Source organism: Grampus griseus, assembly GCF_964374135.1.
Source record: "Grampus griseus genome assembly, chromosome: 3".
Lineage (NCBI taxonomy): Eukaryota > Metazoa > Chordata > Mammalia > Artiodactyla > Delphinidae > Grampus > Grampus griseus.
This window is the reverse complement of record NC_139019.1, coordinates 48,830,052-48,850,636: the sequence shown is the minus strand read 5'-3', so window position 1 is coordinate 48,850,636 and position 20,585 is coordinate 48,830,052. Positions and strand designations below refer to the sequence as shown.

Here is a 20,585-nt window from a genome sequence, read left to right as displayed (position 1 = left end):
AATGACTCTACTACCCAAAGCCATCTACAGATTCAATGCAATCCCTATCAAACTACCACTGGCATTTTTCACAGAACTAGAACAAAAAATTTCACAATTTGTATGGAAACACAAAAGACCCCGAATAGGCAAAGCAATCTTGAGAACGAAAAACAGAGCTGGAGGAATTAGGCTTCCTGACTTCAGACTATACTACAAAGCTACAGTAATCAAGACAGTATGGTACTGGCACAAAAACAGAAATATAGATCAATGGAACAGGATAGAAAGCCCAGAGATAAACCCACGCACATATGGTCACCTTATCTTTGATAAAGGAGGCAGGAATGTACAGTGGAGAAAGGACAGCCTCTTCAATAAGTGGTGCTGGGAAAACTGGACAGCTACATGTAAAAGTATGAGATTAGATCACTCCCTACACCATACACAAAAATAAACTCAAAATGGATTAAAGACCTAAATGTAAGGCCAGAAACTATCAAACTCTTAGAGGAAAACACAGGCAGGACACTCTATGACATAAATCACAGCAAGCTCCTTTTAGACCCACCTCCTAGAGAAATGGAAATAAAAACAAAAGTAAACAAATGGGACCTAATGAAACTTAAAAGCTTTTGCGCAGCAAAGGAAACCATAAACAAGACCAAAAGACAACCCTCAGAATGGGAGAAAATATTTGCAAATGAAGCAACTGACAAAGGATTAATCTCCAAAATTTATAAGCAGCTCATGCAGGTCAATAACAAAAAAACAAACAACCCAACTCAAAAATGGGCAGAAGACCTAAATAGACATTTCTCCAAAGAAGATATACAGACTGCCAACAAACACATGAAAGAATGCTCAACATCACTAATCATTAGAGAAATGCAAATCAAAACTACAATGAGATATCAGCTCACACCAGTCAGAATGGCCATCATCAAAAAATCTACAAACAATAAATGCTGGAGAGGGTGTGGAGAAAAGGGAACCCTCTTACAGTGTTGGTGGGAATGTAAATTGATACAGCCACTGTGGAAAACAGTATGGAGGTTCCTTAAAAAACTACAAATAGAACTACCATATGACCCAGCAATCCCACTACTGGGCATATACCCTGAGAAAACCATAATTCAAAAAGAGTCATGTACCAAAATGTTCATTGAAGCTCTATTTACAATAGCCCAGAGATGGAAACAACCTAAGTGTCCATCATCGGATGAATGGATAAAGAAGATGTGGCACATATATACAATGGAATATTACTCAGCCATAAAAAGAAACGAAATTGAGCTATTTGTAATGATGTGGATAGACCTAGAGTATGTCATACAGAGTGAAGTAAGTCAGAGAGAGAGAGACAAATACTGTATGCTAACACATATATATGGAATTTAAGGGGAAAAAAAATGTCATGAAAAACCTAGGGGTGAAACAGGAATAAAGATACAGACTTACTAGAGAATGGACTTGAGGCTATGGGGAGGGGAAAGGGTAAACTGTGACAAAGCGAGAGAGAGGCATGGACATATATACACTACCAAACGTAAGGTAGATAGCTAGTGGGAAGCAGCCGCATAGCACAGGGAGATCAGCTCGGTGCTTTGTGACCACCTGGAGGGGTGGGATAGGGAGGGTGGGAGGGAGGGAGACGCAAGTGGGAAGAGATATGGGAACATATGTATATATATATAACTGATTCATTTTGTTGTGAAGCTGAAACTAACATACCATTGTAAAGCAATTATACTCCAATAAAGATGTAAAAAAAAAAATCTTTAACCGTGGTCATTTTTAAGTCTTTTGTCATTTACAGACAGTTCTGGGTGTACTCTGATGCTTTTGCAAAAATGTTCCTATAAAAGGGTTTCATCGGGCTTCCCTGGTGGCGTAGTGGTTGAGAATCCGCCTGCCGATGCAGGGGACATGGGTTCGTGCCTCGGTCCAGGAAGATCCCACATGCCACGGAGCAGCTGGGTCCGTGAGCCATGGCCGCTGAGCCTGCGCGTCCGGAGCCTGTGCTCCGCAACGGGAGAGGGCACAACAGTGAGAGGCCCGCATACCGCAAAAAAAAAAAAAAAGAAAAAGGGTTTCATCTTCAAGGAATTCATGCAAAAGACTCTGACAAGCACAGGTTTCTGGTAACTGACTATACTGCTGAACTGAATGAATAAGATAAGCATTTTCAGAACTCTAATGGAAAACTGATGAATTCATAAAAGTGCTAACAAAAGATCAAGATGAAAAAAACATTAATTACATGGGACTGAGTGAACTGATGAGGATGATTATAATTTTTGTGACTTTCTGTTTGAATAAAAAAAATGAGAAAAAAATAAACCAATATTGATACATTAAAAAAAAATAGTTCTTGATATGATGCTTCAACTCAATTCTTCAAATAATCTATTTACATTTAAAAAGTATGTTTTCATTTTTTTGCTTAATTATTTGAATCAAATATAAGCATTTCTAATTTCATGGAAACAATCACTCTCTTCCTAAAATTAGTAATTCATATTTTATCGTTATGTGGATTTAAATTATCTCTTAGAAAATATGATTCACAAATACCATTGTTAAATCTTTTGGGTTGCTTGGTTTTATGTCATACATGACACAGAAACATACAAATTTATAACATTTCTTGCAACAATGCCTTGCAGTATTATAAATACAATGTTGGATCCCTATCAGTTATACAATTCTTCTGTAACTTAATAGCAGATATTCTAAATTGCATAGCAGATAATGTCATACAAAATATGAAGAGAATGCACAATTTGAAAAATTAAATTAACTACATTCTTTAGATGTTTTGTTTCTTCATTAACTAAAAATCTTGTATATTTTCTGCCTCCTTATTCTGATTGTTTTCCTCACAACTTTCTATAGCTTTTATTATTTTTATTAAGAAACACATGCTCACTTTATAATCATTAGAAAAGAAATAGTGCAGATAGAAAGAAAAACCCTAGAGTCCTATCATCCTGAGATAACTCCTTTTATCCATTCAATTTCTTTCTCTGCCTTTCTTTTACTCCTTAATTCTCTCCTTCTGAGAAGTGTGTCACACACACTTTTTAATAAAAAAATGATCTCTTAAGCTCTGTCATAAATTTATTTCTCATATTTATATGTGAAAATTTAGATGACATAATTATTAGCTCATGCTTTAATGATGTAATTTAACACTTAGTTACCTGATTTTTTAAATTGTTTCTAGATTTGTTTTTCCTGTTATCAACAACAAACATTGCATACACATTATACAGTTGTTTGATTATTTCCGCAGGGTAAATTTTTGATGGGGAATTTTTTCGGTGAGGAATATGTACATTTCCAGTCTTTTTAAGGTATATTACCAATGTGCTCTCCCTAACGGTGGTGGCCATATATAATCCCTCTGGCAAAGGTTCAGTGTGCGCTCTTCAGGACTGTACGTTACATTCCTTTTTTAAAAAAAAAAAAAATTATTTATTTATTTCTGGCTGCATTGGGTCCTTGTTGCTGCGTGCAGGCTTTCTCTGGTTGGGGCAAGCGGGGGCTACTCTTTGTTGTGGTGCATGGGCTTCTCTTGTTGCAGAGCACGGGCTCTAGGCGTGGGGGCTCGGTGGCTGTGGCTCACGGGCTTGGTTGCTCCGCGACATGTGGGATCTTCCCGGACCAGGGCTCGGACCCGTGTCCCCTGCATTGGCAGGCGGATTCTTGACCACTGTGCCACCAGGGAAGCCCCCTACATTCTTTTTAATATATGCCATTTCAACAGGTGTGATCTTCTCATTGCCTAAATTGGAAAAACTTTGACTACTAATGATTTAAACAATTTAAAATATATTTATTAGCCAAATGAATTCCATCTTTGAGATTTATCTACTTTTTCTAATCTATTGTCCCTTTATTCTATTTATGGGAATATAGGTCTCCTTTATGGTTTCTTTCTTTGACTTTAAGCTTAGCTTCTGCAACACCAAATTATATACATATTAACCTATATTTTCTTTAGATACCTTTATGTTTTGAGTTTTTTACAATTAAACTTTTACTTCACTGTTGTGAAGTAGAGATAAGGCTCTAAATAGTAGTATTGAAGAGCGCATCTTTCCATCCTAATTTGAAATGTGTTCTTTATTATGTACAAAATACTTACATGTACATGCATCTTCTGGACTTTTTCTTCAGTTTTGTTGATCTGTTTATTTTTGAAAAATGCTACATTGTTATGATTGTTTATTTCTGATATGTTTATAATGTCAAGTAATACAAGTCCTGTGTATTACAAAAAAAATAAATAAAATAAAAATGATCTCTCTAATCTTTTTATAACTATGCTGCACTTTTCAATTTTAATAGCTTCCTTCTATCAATCAAATCCCTGAAACAATGTTTTCTCCTATAATATTTTTTTTTGTTTTTTTTTAGATGCTGGGGGTAGGAGTTTATTAATTTATTTATTTTATTTATTTTTGCTGTGTTGGATCTTCATTTCTGTGCGTAGGGCTTTCTCTAGTTGTGGCAAGTGGGGGCCACTCTTCATCGCGGTGCGCGGGCCTCTCACTATCACGGCCTCACTTGTTGCGGAGCACGTGCTCCAGACTCGCAGGCTCAGTAGTTGTGGCTCACGGGCCCAGTTGCTCCACAGCATGTGGGATCCTCCAAGACCAGGGCTCGAACCTGTGTCCCCTGCATTTGCAGGCAGATTCTCAACCACTGCGCCACCAGGGAAGCCCCTCCTATAATGTTTTGATTCAAGCTTGAAATTCAAGTTTTCTTCTATGTCAAGAAGCCAGGTTCAACAGTTTTCATGTAACTATATGCAACTGTATTAAACTATATAACTATTAAAGAAAACAAGCCATTAACCTGAGAAATCTCATGTTTTTAGCAATTCTACAATAAGAGTTAGCATTCCACCTTCAACTTCATGCACTTGTTATCATTAGATGAATTCAGACTATATCCCAAGCAGAAATTGGGTAGTATCTAATTAATTAGGACCCAGTAAGAATTGCATTTTACATAGTAATGATATAAGCTTAAATTAATCATTCTGTGCCAACAGTGGTAAGAACAGAAACTATAAGAAGGAACTTAGATAGGAACACAGTTGTTTTTTTTTAAGTGTCTGAAATTTAAATGAGTTTGATAACTAATCTTTGCTCCCTGCTTTACGTTCTTAGCATCCTTCCTGCCTAAGTACATTCATCTCCTTTCTAGCTTGTATCTCAATATATCACTAGAAGAGACAGCTTGGGGTTTAACTACTTATTGTAAGATATCTCCCTTAACTTTTAAAATTTAAACTAAATTCCAGTTTCTAATTCTTTACATGAAAGTACAATCTGAAATATTTAACTATAAATTTACTCTCCCATCCAAGACAGTCACTTATAACCATATTCTTCATATAACTAGTAAAACAAAATGAATTTTAGGGTACATATAAAATTTAACTGGACATAGCAGTAGAAACATATCTTGTTGCATTGTTTCCTACAACTCAACAACATACAAAATTTCTCATCACTAAACACTCCATTTCTCTCAAAATTATGAATTAATTCTAAAATAAATAGAGAAGGGTTTGATTTATACTATAGTATCCTAAGTGTAGCCTTAAAATACTCTAGTTACTTCCAATATTACTCAAGAGCATATTTTACAAGCACTATGAGGTATTCATTTTTTTTAAAAAGGGGCTTATAAATATAAAAGCTACAGAGTTGTGGTGCCATCTACTGGAGGACAAAGACTATGTTACTCCTTTGGCAAAGTTCACTGTTTTCTATCCAACGAATTCCTGGGTCCAGTCTACACTGTCTTTCCATCAATTATATAACATGTAATTAACTATTAAGAAAAATTTGTTCACTTAACCACGTAAAGAGAAGTTACAACTGAATCTGATGAGATTACAAATATATACTACCCAATTTCCACCATAGAGGCAATTATGCAGAAGACTAGAGAATTAACATCAGTTGGCTCAGAAATGACCTGGGAGTTCCTTCTCAATGACATTTTCCAGAATTCAAGCCTTGTACTTCCTTTAAAAAAAAAGGACATTTCTGAACATGATTCATTAATTCAGCATTTGTTTTATGCCCATAAAATCAGAGATCCTCTAAGACAGAAGGCCAATGAGAAATCCACAAACCCTATGCCCATGGGGAAAAAAAAAACTCACAGAAAAAGGCAGTATTATAGATGTTGACTTGTAATTAACTATGTAGAACACTTTACTTCTTCAGTAGTTAACACACTTCTTTTCTTTTAAATATCAAACACATCACAAATCTGCATATCATCCTAGAGCAGGGAGCATGTTAATCTCTGTACTGTTCCAATTTTAGTACATGTGCTGCTGAAGTAAGCACAAATGAATTCTTTCACGTAAAGAATGAAGATTAACAGATAACAGTCTTACACCGCCTTGAATTTGAAAAGGATGACACTGAGGGGGGGAAGAGGTGGAACTTACTGAGGTGCTACACGTCTCCAGTAGCGATCAATTCCATTTTTAAAATACAGCACAGCAAGCCACCTTACATTTATATCCAGAGTGTGGTTTGTGAAAATATTCTGTAAATAAAAAACAAAGCATCAGAATGAACATGTAATAAGTTAAAAGTATAATTAACATAACTCAAAAAAGTATGGATAGATTTTTAATTAAATGCTTCACTTAAATTTTATCACTACCCATATCATATCGTTATTTTCTAAATATCTATAGCTCTACAATTCATGTAAGAAAGCATATCTGCTCGGGAGCATGTTAATTATGTAAGCTGAGTAATGGGTATGTGGAGATTCATTATACTATTCTATATTTAGGTAGGTTTTAAATATTTCCTAATAAAAAATTAAATTCAGAAACAAATCTAATTACACAGCATAATCTACACGCACACACACGAAACTAAAATAAACACTGCTAAATTAAAAAAGAAAAAGCAGACCCACCACAGCACAGATTCAAAGAGCCAAAGCCCCTGGGTTATTAATTCATGCTATGAAATAAACAATTTCAAAGCATCCTCCTTATCAAAGCAATTATGCTTACGAATGAGTTCGACAGCAAAATATTTTCAAGTAATATAAAGGCAGAAGTGATATGAATAATTTCAACTCAAAGTTAACCATTACTCAAAAAATTTATTCACTGTGTTAATCAAATACAGGCAGTCCCTGCCTTGCACCATAGTGGGACAGTGTAAAAATGACTGTGCAAGCTAAACCATGCAACATGACCTTGAAGTCAAAATTACAACTGTTCTATAACCTTTAATTGATTTTAAAATTTATTAAAATTGTTATCAAAAGCTTATAAGTGACAGTTATAAATGTATATGAAATAAAAAGAATAGTAAACCTAATACTAACACTGTAATTTAAAACATCACAGTGAGAATTAAAATGTTTTACTGCTTTCTAAAAAATGTTTCTAGAATAGCGGGTACATAGGACAAACAGGATTGTAGGAATATGTTAACTAACTAAAACTGTACTACACCTCACACCAAAAACAACTCAAATCCCTGGAGTTGACCTCTTAAACACAACCTTGTGTGGGAAAACCTCAAAGCCAAAAACAATGATGTGGAAGTATCTCCTTTACTATAAAAACAATTGATGTTAAGTATTAAAAATAGGTATGTATACTATAAACCTATTTTTAAAAAATCATGTGCAACGAAAAAAAAGTTACGAAGATAGTTGTGTAATGCCCACTTATTCCTTAAGACCCCTGACAACTGAGTCAGAGTCCCTCTTTTGGGTCTCCTTTGCAAAAGAAAGAACAGATTCTCTCACCACATTAATTGCATAACTAATTAATTGCATTCGACTTCAACACTTTACATGCCTACCTCCCACACTAGATTGAGTTGTGTCTTATGAGTGGAGTCTAGCACACAGCCCAGCAAAGCAGAAACTTCATAAATTTCAACTGAGCAAATGAGTGAATGAATGAAAGTAACGTGGGAATACTGCGGAAGTTGGCGGATCTCAGCCGAACTCAGCTACACTTAGGAACCAAGAAAAGTCAAGCTGCAGGTGTCAATCCAAGTAAATATATATTATATACTGAATAAACATATTGAATAACAGGATTGGAACACACACCTGAGATCAGATATACAAATGTAGGAATCTCCAGACTAAACTGGATGGCTAAGGCTCAAACAGAGCAAATGTGGCAAGACAGTGAGTACAGGGAAAAAAGAAAAAATAAACTCAGCAGTTTTTACATCTATTATAATCTATTCTATCTAAAAGAAATTTTACTATCCCTCTAAGAAGAAAAGTATACCTAGTAAAAATAAAAACAAAAAGGTCTAGGCACTTAATATTAATAATTCATACATTACACAAAAGGTATCAAGCAAGTCTATTGGTTTTTCCAAGGTCAAGCAGTAACCAAAATAAGATAAAATGTTTTCTATTTTGGCCTGAAAAAACACAAGGCTAAATACAGAGCACATTCATTTAAATAAGCATATAGTCAGAGATTTTCTAAAGATTTATACTATGCCCCAAATTTACAAACATAATGCTGGGATTATCTACAAGAATAAGATACTTTCTTTAGTATCTTTAGAAATTAATGTTTTTTATCTTTGTGTTATTGTGTCAAAGAGCCAACTTTCATGTTATATATTCAGAATATCAAGTATGACTCCAGATATTTAATTTCCCTTCCAGGCATGACTAGGAACTTCTTAAATGTAACAACTCAAAACTTTTTAGTCATGAAGTCAAAATATGTATGTAATGTCATAATTTTCTATTTTACAAGATATAGTAAACAGTTCTGCTCTGAATTTTTGACCCAGTCACACATACTGAATTGGTTTTTGATCCAACTGGTAACCTCCTTGCCATGGCCAGAAACTAAATCTCACACACTAATCAGAGTTCAGAAATTTTCCGAAGAAGAAAAGAATAAGAAAGGCCTTCAATACAAAAAGACATCTTTTCATTCTGGCATTGAGAAAACGATTTTCATTAATTAACCAAAAGCTTCTAACTCGCAGAAAGATATAGTTAAAGCACATATTGTTAATTATCATACTATTTCCCATAATACCCAGGAAAAGATCAGATATGTTAAGAAAATAAAATTTTTAGACAGGGGAAAAGAAAATGGCGTTTTAAAGTGAAACACACTGACCAAGGTAGACCTGACAGATGCAGTGGTGGGGAGACCTGAACAACTCTGACAACATAAATTAACTGGGGCAAGGATAAGGATGAAGACAAAACATCAACGTGTACTACCTAAAGTCTTCAGGTCAGCATTAACACACTAAAATAGATTATCAGCACAGTGTTGTCTACTGAGCAGATTCTACCAGTACCCTGCTGGGTTATTTATTCAATCATCAATAAACATTTTTTAAACATTCTCAAAGAGCCATGCTCTGAATTTATACGTGGCAGGAGCAATGGCAGGCAAACATTTGGATCAGTTTCACTAAAGTAAACCACCAATACAAGTAAGTTTTTAGAACAATTAAAAATAATAGTGTCTCATTTTATTAAAATTTATAGTAAACTCTTTTAGAACAACTTACCAGCAACACTGAATAGAAACCTGGCTGCGTCTCCCACTGTTTCAACTGCTCCTCAGCTGGTTTTAACACAGCAGTATCCTGACTGGTGGCCTGTGTTAAGACCTGAAGAACGACAGTACTGGCACTATTGAGATCCATGGAAACCTGGCAATGATAAGTTAACATACTTGAATGTATATTATACTTAAAAAATTAACACTAATAAAAGGGAGAAAAGGGGCTTCAATGTTCTGAATTACCCCATACTTCGTATCTACTCTTTCATGTATCTGCTGGATTTCTATCTTTTATGTACCACCCATACTCTAACTTAAAACTCCCATAATTCAAATCGCCTTTGCTTAAATCAATTTATTTCTAAAGGAAACTGCCTTTTATTGTCCCATATATAGAAGGTAGTAAATTGGGGGGAAAAAGATGACAAACAAAAACCAAAGTTTCTAAATTCTGGTTAAATACCACTGCCTGCCCAAGACTCTAATCATAATGCCTTCTTTGTTTGTTAGTTTGTTTTTAAAGATAAGCATTATAGGGCTTCCCTGGTGGCGCAGTGGTTGAGAGTCCGCCTGCCGATGCAGGGGACACGGGTTCGTGCCCCGGTCCGGGAGGATTCCACATGCCGCGGAGCGGCTGGGCCCGTGAGCCATGGCCACTGAGCCTGCGCGTCCGGAGTCTGTGCTCCACAACCGGAGAGGCCACAACAGTGAGAGGCCCGTGTACCGCAAAAAAAAAAAAAAAAAAAAAGATAAGCATTATAAAAGCTATAAAAGTATTAACTACTTTATTCCTAACAAGACCAGGAGGAAGAGAACTGAAAAAGGAATGCTTTGACAGAGTGCTAAGTACCTCACATTATCATCTTAGGTGCCACCAATAAAACATGTCTGAAAATTCTTTTTTTTAATATAAAAGACAAATGCATACCCAAGAAATATTGTGGAGGGGAAATAAAGAACTGAACCAACAAACAAAATAAAACCCTAAGTTAGAAAGGATCTTAAGGGTTGGATGATCTAATCCTATACCAAGAATCTGAAGCCATTCTAAAAATACATAAGCAATTTATTGAATTCTCCAGGATTCTGTTTCTAATCATCCCCAAAATTGTGTACAATTGTTTACTCAGAAAAGTATGTATAGTTCACAATACACATATACAAAGTATGCAAGATTAAAACTGAAAACTAAGAGTTGATAAAAAATAGTTCCCAGTACAGAGGTGACTGGGAATTAGCTTTATGACAGTAGTTACCTAAAACTGAAGAATGTTCCAGACAGTAAAAGTCTAAAAGTCATTAACCCATAAGGAATATAGCCAAAGCAAATTACCTCCTTTGTTAAGAGTTGTAATTAAATTGCAATGACTCATGAAAAGGGAAGATTCCAAAAGTTGATTCAACAAGAAATTTTACCCAAATGTTACAACTTTTAAGGAAATTAGTCATTTTGAAGTCTATGTGAGTAAAGCAGCGCTAGGGCATAATAACTGGAATCAGACAAAATATTACCAATTAGCAATGGAGCTGAACTACTTTTAAATTAGTAGTCTGTTGTCTGTATTTTAGAACTGACTAGGGTGGTACCCTGTAAATATATATTGTCTCCCTCACTAATTAGGAGTTTTGGGGGTGTTTTGTTTTGTTTACTTTCTTGGTAAATTTTTTTTTATTGAAGTATAGTTAATTTACAATGTTGTGTTAGTTTTAAGTACCCAGCAAAGTGATTCAGTTAGATAGATACATAGATACTTTTTCAGATTCTTTTCCATTATAGGAGTTTCTTGAACAATGTAAGTTTCCATGTTTCATTACCACTTGGTAATAAGTGAATGGATTTTTACTCAATTTAGACGGTTTGTTGGTAATGTGTGATTTCAAAAACAGGCTATATAAGAGAGACTCACTTCATGGAGGCCCTAAGAAGATACTTTAAAGAGATAGGCAGTATGTCTTCCTGCCTAGTTGAAATATAATGCAAGCCACAAAAGCAAGCCATATATGTACTTTTTACCTTTTAAGTAGCCACATTAAGAAATAGAAACATGTGGAATTAGATTTATTATATTACATTTAACTCAATATTTCCAAAATGTTATCCTTTCAACATGCAATCAATATTTTTGAAAGTAACAATGAGATATTTTACATTTCTTATACTAAATCTTCAAACTCCTGTGTATATTTTATACTTAAGGCACATCTTATTTCAAACTAACCACATTTCAAGTACTCAATAGCCACATGTGGCTAGCGGCTATACCATATTAGCACAATCTCACTGAAAGTGTGGCCCAAGGACTGGCAACACCAGCATCACCTCACAGAAATGCAAATTCTCAACCCTCTCTCCAAACCTAGCAAATGAAAATAGGGGCTGAAGGCAGGAGGCAGTGGGACAAAAAGCTGTGCTTTAGTAAGTTCTCTAGGTAAATCTTAATAATTGTCAGAGTTTGAGAAGCACAACTTTAGAACATCTAAAACTAAGGTACACCTGAAAGTCCAGCTCTACTGCTAATGCAGTGAATGACAAGATGTACAGCAGTTTCGATTATACATTCTTACTAAAGAAGGTAGACCCAAGACTTCCCTGGCAGCACAATGGTTAAGAATCCGCCTTCCAATGCAGGGGACATGGGTTTGATCCCTGGTCCGGGAAGATCCCACATGCCTCGCAGCAACTAATCCCATGCGCCACAACTACTGAGCCCGCAAGCCACACCTACTGAAGCCTGCACACCTAGAGCCCGTGCTCCTCAACAAGAGAAGCCACTGCAATGAGAAGCCCACGCACCGCAATGAAGAGTAGCCCCCAGTCGCCACAGCTAGAGAAAGCCCGAGCACAGCAACGAAGACCCAATGCAGCCAAAAATAAATATTAATTAATTTTTAAAAAAGAAAAAGCTAGGGCTTCCCTGGTGGTGCAGTGGTTAAGAATCCGCCTGCCAATGTAGGGGACATGAGTTCAAGCCCAGGTCCGGGAAGATCCCACGTGCTGCGGAGCAATTAAGCCTGTGCGCCACAACTACTGAGACTGCGCTCTAGAGCCCGTAAGCCACAACTACTGAGCCCGTGTGCCACAACTACGGAAGCCTGTGCGCCTAGAGCCTGTGCTCCGCAACGAGAAGCCACCGCAATGAGAAGCCTGCACACCACAACAAAGAGTGGCCCCCGCTCACCACAACTAGAGAAAGCCTGTGCACAGCAACAAAGAACCAACGTGGCCAAAAATAAACAAATTAAGTATATTTTATATATATATATATATATATATTTTTTTTTTTTAAAAAAAGTTTGACCCAGCACTAATTTGCAGTTCTCACAAGGGAACTGAGGTATACAGAGCAGGAATTCACTGATTCTCTCCCAAGCAATGTAAGAGCAACCAGCTTTAAAAAAAAAATAATAAAATAAATAAAAACAAAAGCCAAGATCTGAGCATATATTACATGCCAAGCATTGTACTAAGTGCTTTATTCATTTATTTATTCCTAATAATTATTCTATGTAGTAGATACTCTTATCCCCATTTTTTAGGGAGAAACCTAAAGGATCAGAGACCTTACCTTGCCAAGGTCACAATCTACTAAGTAGCAGTCCCTGGACTTGAACACCAAAGCCACTATTCTTTATTTTATTCTTTTTTTTTAAATGCTGGCCTTAGACAAGAGGCCAGGATGGGGACTCAATTGTTTGTTTGCTTATTTGGCTGCACCAGGTCTTAGTTGCAGCACGTGGGATCTTCATTGCGGCATGCGGGATCTCTTAGTTGCAGCGTGCAGGCTCTTAGTTGCGGCATGTGGGATCTAGTTCCCTGACCAGGGATCAAACCCAGGCCCCCTGCACTGGGAGCGTAGTCTTAACTGCTGGACCACCAGGGAAATCCCCAAAGCCACTATTCTTAATCAATATCTAATACTGCCTTCCTTGAGTGACAGAACAGACATTTAAGGCATCTCTGTAGTCCCAGGGCCCAACAAGATACATGACATATGCTTAATAAATATTTGCTGAATTAACAAAAGTGATCAATTTCGAGCAATAAAGGACTTCACACTGAACCACACAGGAGCTAATTAACTGATTTATTCAATAAAACTGCTGAAAGCCTGCTGCATACCAGGCACTGTTCTAGGTGCTGAGAAAATAGCACTGAACAAAATGGTGTTCTGACTTCATGCAGTTTACATTCTAGTGGAAGAAAACAGATCTGTTTTTTAAAAAAAGAAAGAGGTAGTGATATGAAGAAAATAATGTTAAAAATTGACTCTAACTGAATGTGTTACTTCAGATTGGGTGTTCAGAGAAGGTTTCTCTAGTGACATTTACAAGAGACATGAGAGTGACAAGAGAGACCCACAAGCAAAGATCTGAAAGCAGAGTTCTGGATTGGGAAAACAACTGAAAACAAGGCCTTAATATTATAAACAAACTTAAGAAAGCCAGTATAATTGGCACTTAATGAGAAAAGTGGAAAGTAGTACAAGATGAGATTGGAGATGTAGGCAGGAACAGATCATGTGACGGACGACCTTGTAGGGGAAAATAAAGTGTCTGGACTTTGATACACACACAAAAAAAGTCACTGGAAGATAGGAAAAATATACGAATATAATAATAGAGAAAGGCTATACCAGAACTCATCCCTACCCCAAACTCAACCTGCAAAAAGAAAGAAAAAAGCCATGTCTCTGTTTTGGGTTACTACTTGAAAAATAAAATCACTGACTACTGCCAACCCCCAGAGCAATTGTTACCTAGAACAAAGATTGTGCAGAGCACTCACATACACACACACCTTCACACTTCTCTGGACCTTCGCAACAAAGCAATCCTTAAGTCTATGTTCTCTTATCTCTGGGACTTCCCTGGTGGTCCACTGGGTAACACTCTGTGCTCCCAATGCAGGGGGCCCAAGTTCGATCCCTGGTCGGGGAACTAGATCCCACATGCATGCCGCAACTAAGAAGCCCACATGCTGCAACTAAACACGCCACAAGGAAGATCCTGCATGCCACAACTAAGACCCAGCACAGCCTAAATAAATATTTAAAAAAATTTTAAGTCTATGTACTCTTAACTTTATGCCCCACTTACTCTCGCCATTCACCTGTTCTAATGGAAATGCTAGAGTTCCCCATCCCTACCTCCCTCCAGCACCCTGCTCCATCCAGGTCTTCCCCAGCAGTATATGCCCTGTCCTCTCCTCCTCTTGCTTTGATCCTTGCTCCCAAAAAGCTCATCCAGTCTGGGAAGGAAAGCTCAGCTTATATATTTTTGGAGAACCAATTCTATGCCAAGCACTGCAGTAGTTGTTAAGATAAGAATTAGAAAGGGTCATTTTCTCTCCCCAAAATATGGGAAATAATGAGGTGGGAGGCAGAGAATTATTCTTACTAAAACAAACTACAGGACTTCCCTGGCGGTCCAGTGGTTAAGACTCCAAGCTCCCAATGCAGGGGGCACGGGTTTGATGCCTGGTCGGGTAACTAAGATCCTGCATGCCACACGGCATGGCCAAATAAATAAATAAATAAATACTGATGCTGCTAAGTATTAAAAAAAAAAACTATGAAAAATAAGTTTCTAGAATACCAGTTGGAATCAGAGTATATTTCCCCCACAGAAACAATATTATGAGTGATTTATCTATTGGGTAAAAAGGCTTTTCGGTCTGAGAAACAAATCATCATTCATAACTTATACTGGAAATATTTCCAAGTACTAATCAACTTCCTGAAGGGAAGCTTCAGGCAGCAATCAGTTCCTAAATTGCAGATTAAGTGCATCATCAAAAATAACAATCCAGACCCATAATGGATTATTAAACATACCACATTACTAAAGCCTATTAATTTTTTAAAGATCCCATAACAAACCTATAAAAAAGCAAATCTGGCATGTGTACTAATATCACTGTTTTATAGAGGAAGAACTTACAGCTATCAAGAGAACTGTCCAGGATCATTGTAGAAAACTAGTACATGGCAGAGTGAGCCCTAATAACAAGGTGTTTAGAATCCCAGCTCTTCCTACTAAAACATACCACCCTACTCCCTAATAATTAGAAACACACCAGGCTCTCCCATAATAGGTTCCTGGAGAAAAAGATTCCTAAATCCATCAGAAATCTGAAAGGACTACATTTTCTATGTATTAAATATTCATACAGTACTCAATTGTGGAGTTTTCTTGAGAGGACAACAATGGCAACAAAGAACAGGGGGAGAAATGTACTGAGTCATTCAAATGTAACAGTGTGGAAATAAACTTCATTTGGGATAAAAGATAGATGACTGCTGACTAGCAGTAGTCAGTTTGGAGGGTAATACACCTGGAAACTAACCTTCAATATCTTTCTCTTGGAATTAGCATGCAGAAATATAACAGGGCTACTACTGTTATTTGCACATAGTAGTGAAGCAGACACACAACTAGTCTCCAAAAAAGCCAGAGACCTGAGACTGACAGAGAAAGAGAGGGAAGAAGAAAAGAAGGGGGTAAGGAATGAGAAAAGAAGGGACAGGGTAGAAGGTAAGAGGAGAGGGAGAGACAGACACAGACTAACTGGTGGGAATGGGCAGAGGTATTTCTCAAAGAACTTGACAGGATCTTCATGGTGATCAATCATCATGTAGGCCTGAAGGCCATGGAAGCTAGTCTCTCACAGTAGAAGTGCTGTTACATCTCCTCTGTTGAGGTCTATGTGTAGTGAGAGAAATCCCATACCTATGTTAAAACAATGTATCCTTTCCCTTTCTGTGCTCCTATAAATTATCAAGAGACAACCAAGCAAACAGCAAGATTAAATTTGCCTAGGTCTTCTAATTAATAGTGTATACACTGAGGTTGCTTTGATTTTCATTAATATGTATAGTTTCAAAATCATAAGCAAGAGGAAACACTGCTTGTGAGCATTTTATTAGCTCTCAACTACACTACAGAAGAGCATTATTCAAAATCTAAATGCATACTCTTTTTTTCCTCTAAGAACAATAATACGAAAGGAGAAGGTGAAAATTAAAAGGGCAGGCATTTCACCCTTCTCACTATTTCACAAGTCAGTCAGTTCAATTTATTCATTACTGAACTTTATTGTAGGCTTTGATTCTATTAAAGTCTAAATAATCTAGCAATATGTGACCAAGAGCCTAAAAATACTCATACCTTGTAACTGGACTTTCTAGGCTTGATTCTATAAGATACTTTGCCAACTGTGGAAAAATCCGAAGTCCAAAGATAATACAGATGCACCTGTAGTTGGAAATTTACCAATTTTCATTAAAAGAAACAAATAGGGAAAACTCAGTACCCCTGCCTGCCACCAACAAACAGACTTCTCAGGCCTGCATCGACTTTAACTTCAGCCATGACAATTTTCTTTAGACTACTACATTATCTGTGCTTGTCCTTAGTTTTAGGACATTCCACACAAACAATAACCACACCCCACTTTTAAAAGTTAAAGCAGTAAGTAAACTGACTGAAGAAAAGAAGGTGTAAGATTACAAGAAAAATTGAAGAAAAAAGAATTTCAAAATCAAAAAACGTTCCCTCAGTGAAATAATTTATTCAGGCATAGATCAATATGGATGCTAAAACCATTAAGTGAAAGAAGAGCTGTTGGGGAACAGAATATTCCCAGTGTATCGCCCCACATATTACTTGCTAAATACAATGAAGAAAGAAACAAACCTTTAAAATGAAGGGATCTGTCAGTCTCCGGCTCAACCAAGAAAGCAACTTTAGTATCACCAACAGCTGCACAACTTGAGCTAAAGTGCCTCCTGATGTGATGATGCAAAAAGAAGTATACAACCTCATCTCTGAACTACCAAAACTGATCAGCCACAATCTAATCAAGACTCTAGATTCAATTTCCAGTTTAAAAGAAAGGAGAGAGAATACTTCTGGGATGGTGGCATGAAGAGCTCCACAGATCCTCTCCTCAGTTAAACAACTGTAACTGATAAAAGTTATAAAAAGCAACCATTTACAGTCTCTGGAAAGCATATTTAAGGACATACAGCAAATGGAGAAACATTTATGCAAGAAATACTACTAAATCTTGGTAAAAATAGCAACAATCTGTGGCATTTGAGCCACAAACTCACTCCTGCCCCAGTGTGACAGAAGCTATACTCCAGGCAGAATGAGCCAAGAACATGGGGCCCTCTCACTCCGGCTCTTAATCTAGGGCTACAGTTTCTCCCCAAGAAAAGCAGACAGCTAGCATTTCTTTTCTTTCTTTCTTTCTTTTTTTTTTTTTTGCGGTACGTGGGCCTCTCACTGTTGTGGCCTCTCCCGTTCCAGAGCACAGACTCCGGACGCACAGGCTCAGCGGCCATGGCTCACGGGCCCAGCCGTTCCGCGGCATGCGGGATCTTCCCGGACCGGGGCACAAACCCGTGTCCCCTGCATCGGCAGGAGGACTCTCAACCACTGCGCCACCAGGGAAGCCCGACAGCTAGCATTTCTCATCTAACTGAGCTACATACTGAAGCTCTATTCCAGACAAGCACAGCCAAAAGGTCTGGGGTACTCTTCTTCCACCCAGGCATCAGTCATGGGGCAGAAGCTCTACCCCAGGCATATCAGGCCAAAAACAGTGGGCCTCAGTCATGTCCAACCCAGCTTGCTCAGCCAGGAACAATAACAGTTGGAGATTTCAATACTCCACTTTCAAAAATGGAGAGAACATCTAGAAAGATCAATGAGGAAATATGTCTTGGGAATTCACTGGCAGTACAGTGGTTAGGACTCCACACTTTCACTGCTGAGGGCCCCGGTTCAATCCCTGGTCAGGGAACTAAGATCCCACAAGACACACGGCATGGCAAAAAAAAAAAAGAAAAAAAAAGAAAAAAGGAAATATGTCTTGAACAACATTATACACAAACTTGACTTAACAGACATTCCACTCAACAGCAGAATGAAAGCAACCATTCATCTCAAGTGCACATGAAACATTCTCCAGGACAGACCATATGCTAGGCCACAAAACAAGTCCTGACAAATTTAAAAGGGTTGAAATCATACAAATATGTCCTCAGATTGCAATCAGTAACAGAAATGTGGGAAATTCACTCACACTTCCAGATTTCAAAGCTTACTACAAAGCTACAGTAATCAAGACAGTGTTGGTACTGGCAAAAGGACAGATACACACATCAATAAAACAGATTTTAAAATCCAGAAACAGACCCTTACATCTAAAGTCAAGTGATTTTTGGCAAGGGTACCAAGACAATTCAATGGAGAAAGAATAGTCTTTTCAACAAATAGTGCTGGAACCACTAGATATCCACATGCAAAAGAACAGCTGGACCTCTTCCTTACACCATAGACAGAAATTAACTCCAAGTGGATCATAAAGCTAAGCATAAAGAGGCAACTCTATAAAACTCTTAGAAGAAGATCTAGGAGTATACTTTCATGACCTTGGGCTAGGTAAAGCATTCTCAAATATGATACCAAAGCACATGCAACTAAAGTAAGATCAGTTAAATTCATCAAAATTTAAAACTTTACCAAATACCATCGAGAAAATAAATACAATTCACAGGACAAGAGAAAATATTTGCAAATCATATACCTGATAAGGGGCTTATAAGCAAAATATACAAAGAATGTTTATAATCCAACAATAAAAAGATAAACAATCGATTAAAAGGCAAAAGATGAGGAGAGGTTTCTCAACCTGATAAAGACAATCTACAGAAAACCTACACATAACACCATACTTAATGGTGAGAAACTCAAAGCCTTCCCACTAAGATCAGGTACAAAGCAAGGATGTCCCTTCTCAACACTCCTTTTCCACATGGAACTAGAAGTCCTTGGTCATGCAATAAGGTAAGAAAAGAAAATAAACGGTATACATATCAGGAAGGAAGACATAACTCTGTCTCTGTTCAGAAGTGACATGATCATCTATGTAGAAATCTGAAAGAATCAACCAAAAACTTCCTGGAACTAATAGGCAATTTATAGCAAAGTTGTGGGATACAAGGTTAATAGACAAAAGTCAAATGCTTTCCTATATACCATCAATGAACAAGTGGAAATGAAAATTAAAAACACATTAAAATCATTTACATTAGCACCCCTAAAAATGAAACACTTACGTATAAATCTAACAAAATATGTACAAGATCTATATGAGGAAAACCACAAAATACCAATGAAATGAAGGAACTAAATAAATATTGAATAGATATTCCATGTTCATAGATAGAAAGACTCAACATTGTCAAGATGTCACTTCTTCTCAACCTGATCTGTGGATTCAATGCAATTCCAATCAAAATCCCAACAAGTTAACTTACAGATATGAACAATCTGATTCTAATGTTTACATGTAGAAACAAAAGACATGGATTAGCCAATACAATATTGAAGAACAAACTGGGAGGACTGACACTACCCACTTCAAGACTTACTATAAAGCTACATGAATCAGGAGAGTGATACTGGTGAAGGGTAGACAAACTGATCAATGGAACAGATTTGAAAGCCCAGAAATAGACGCCCATAAATATAGCCAACTGATCTTTGACAAAGGAGCAAAGGTAGTACAATAGAGGAAAGATAGGCTCTTCAACAAATGGTGCAGGAACAAATGAACATCCATGCAAAACAAAATGAATCTAAACCCAGACTTTACACCCTTCACAAAAATTAACTCAAAATGGATCATAAACCAAAACTTAAAACATAAAACTAAAAGACTCCTAGAAAATAACATAGGAGAAAACCTAGATGACCTTGGGTATAGTGATTTCTTTTTAGATTCAACACCAAAGACACAATCCATGAAAGAAATAATTGATAAGCTGGACTTTACTAAAATTTAAAACTTCTGCTCGGCAAAAGACAATGTCAAGAGAATGAGAAGACAAGCCACAGACTGAGAGAAAATATGTACAAAAGACACATCTGATAATGAACTGTTACCCAAAATATAAAAAGAACTCTTAAAACTCAACAACAAGAAAACAACCCGATTAAAAAAAATCAGTCAAAGACC

At 36.9% G+C, this 20,585-nt stretch overlaps 1 protein-coding gene across 1 annotated transcript in view; it reads right to left on the bottom strand.

Moving 5' to 3' along the window:
* Positions 1-20,585, bottom strand: part of IPO11 (importin 11) — a 214,859-nt gene that overhangs the window by 174,906 nt on the left and 19,368 nt on the right. Inside the window, exons 2-3 of the mRNA XM_082651230.1 lie at positions 9,561-9,704; positions 6,464-6,564 (exon numbers count right to left, since the gene is read on the bottom strand). Of these exons, the coding sequence (XP_082507356.1) occupies positions 6,464-6,564; positions 9,561-9,698 (239 nt within the window). The 5' untranslated portion in view covers positions 9,699-9,704. The remainder of the gene's footprint in view (positions 1-6,463; positions 6,565-9,560; positions 9,705-20,585) is intronic.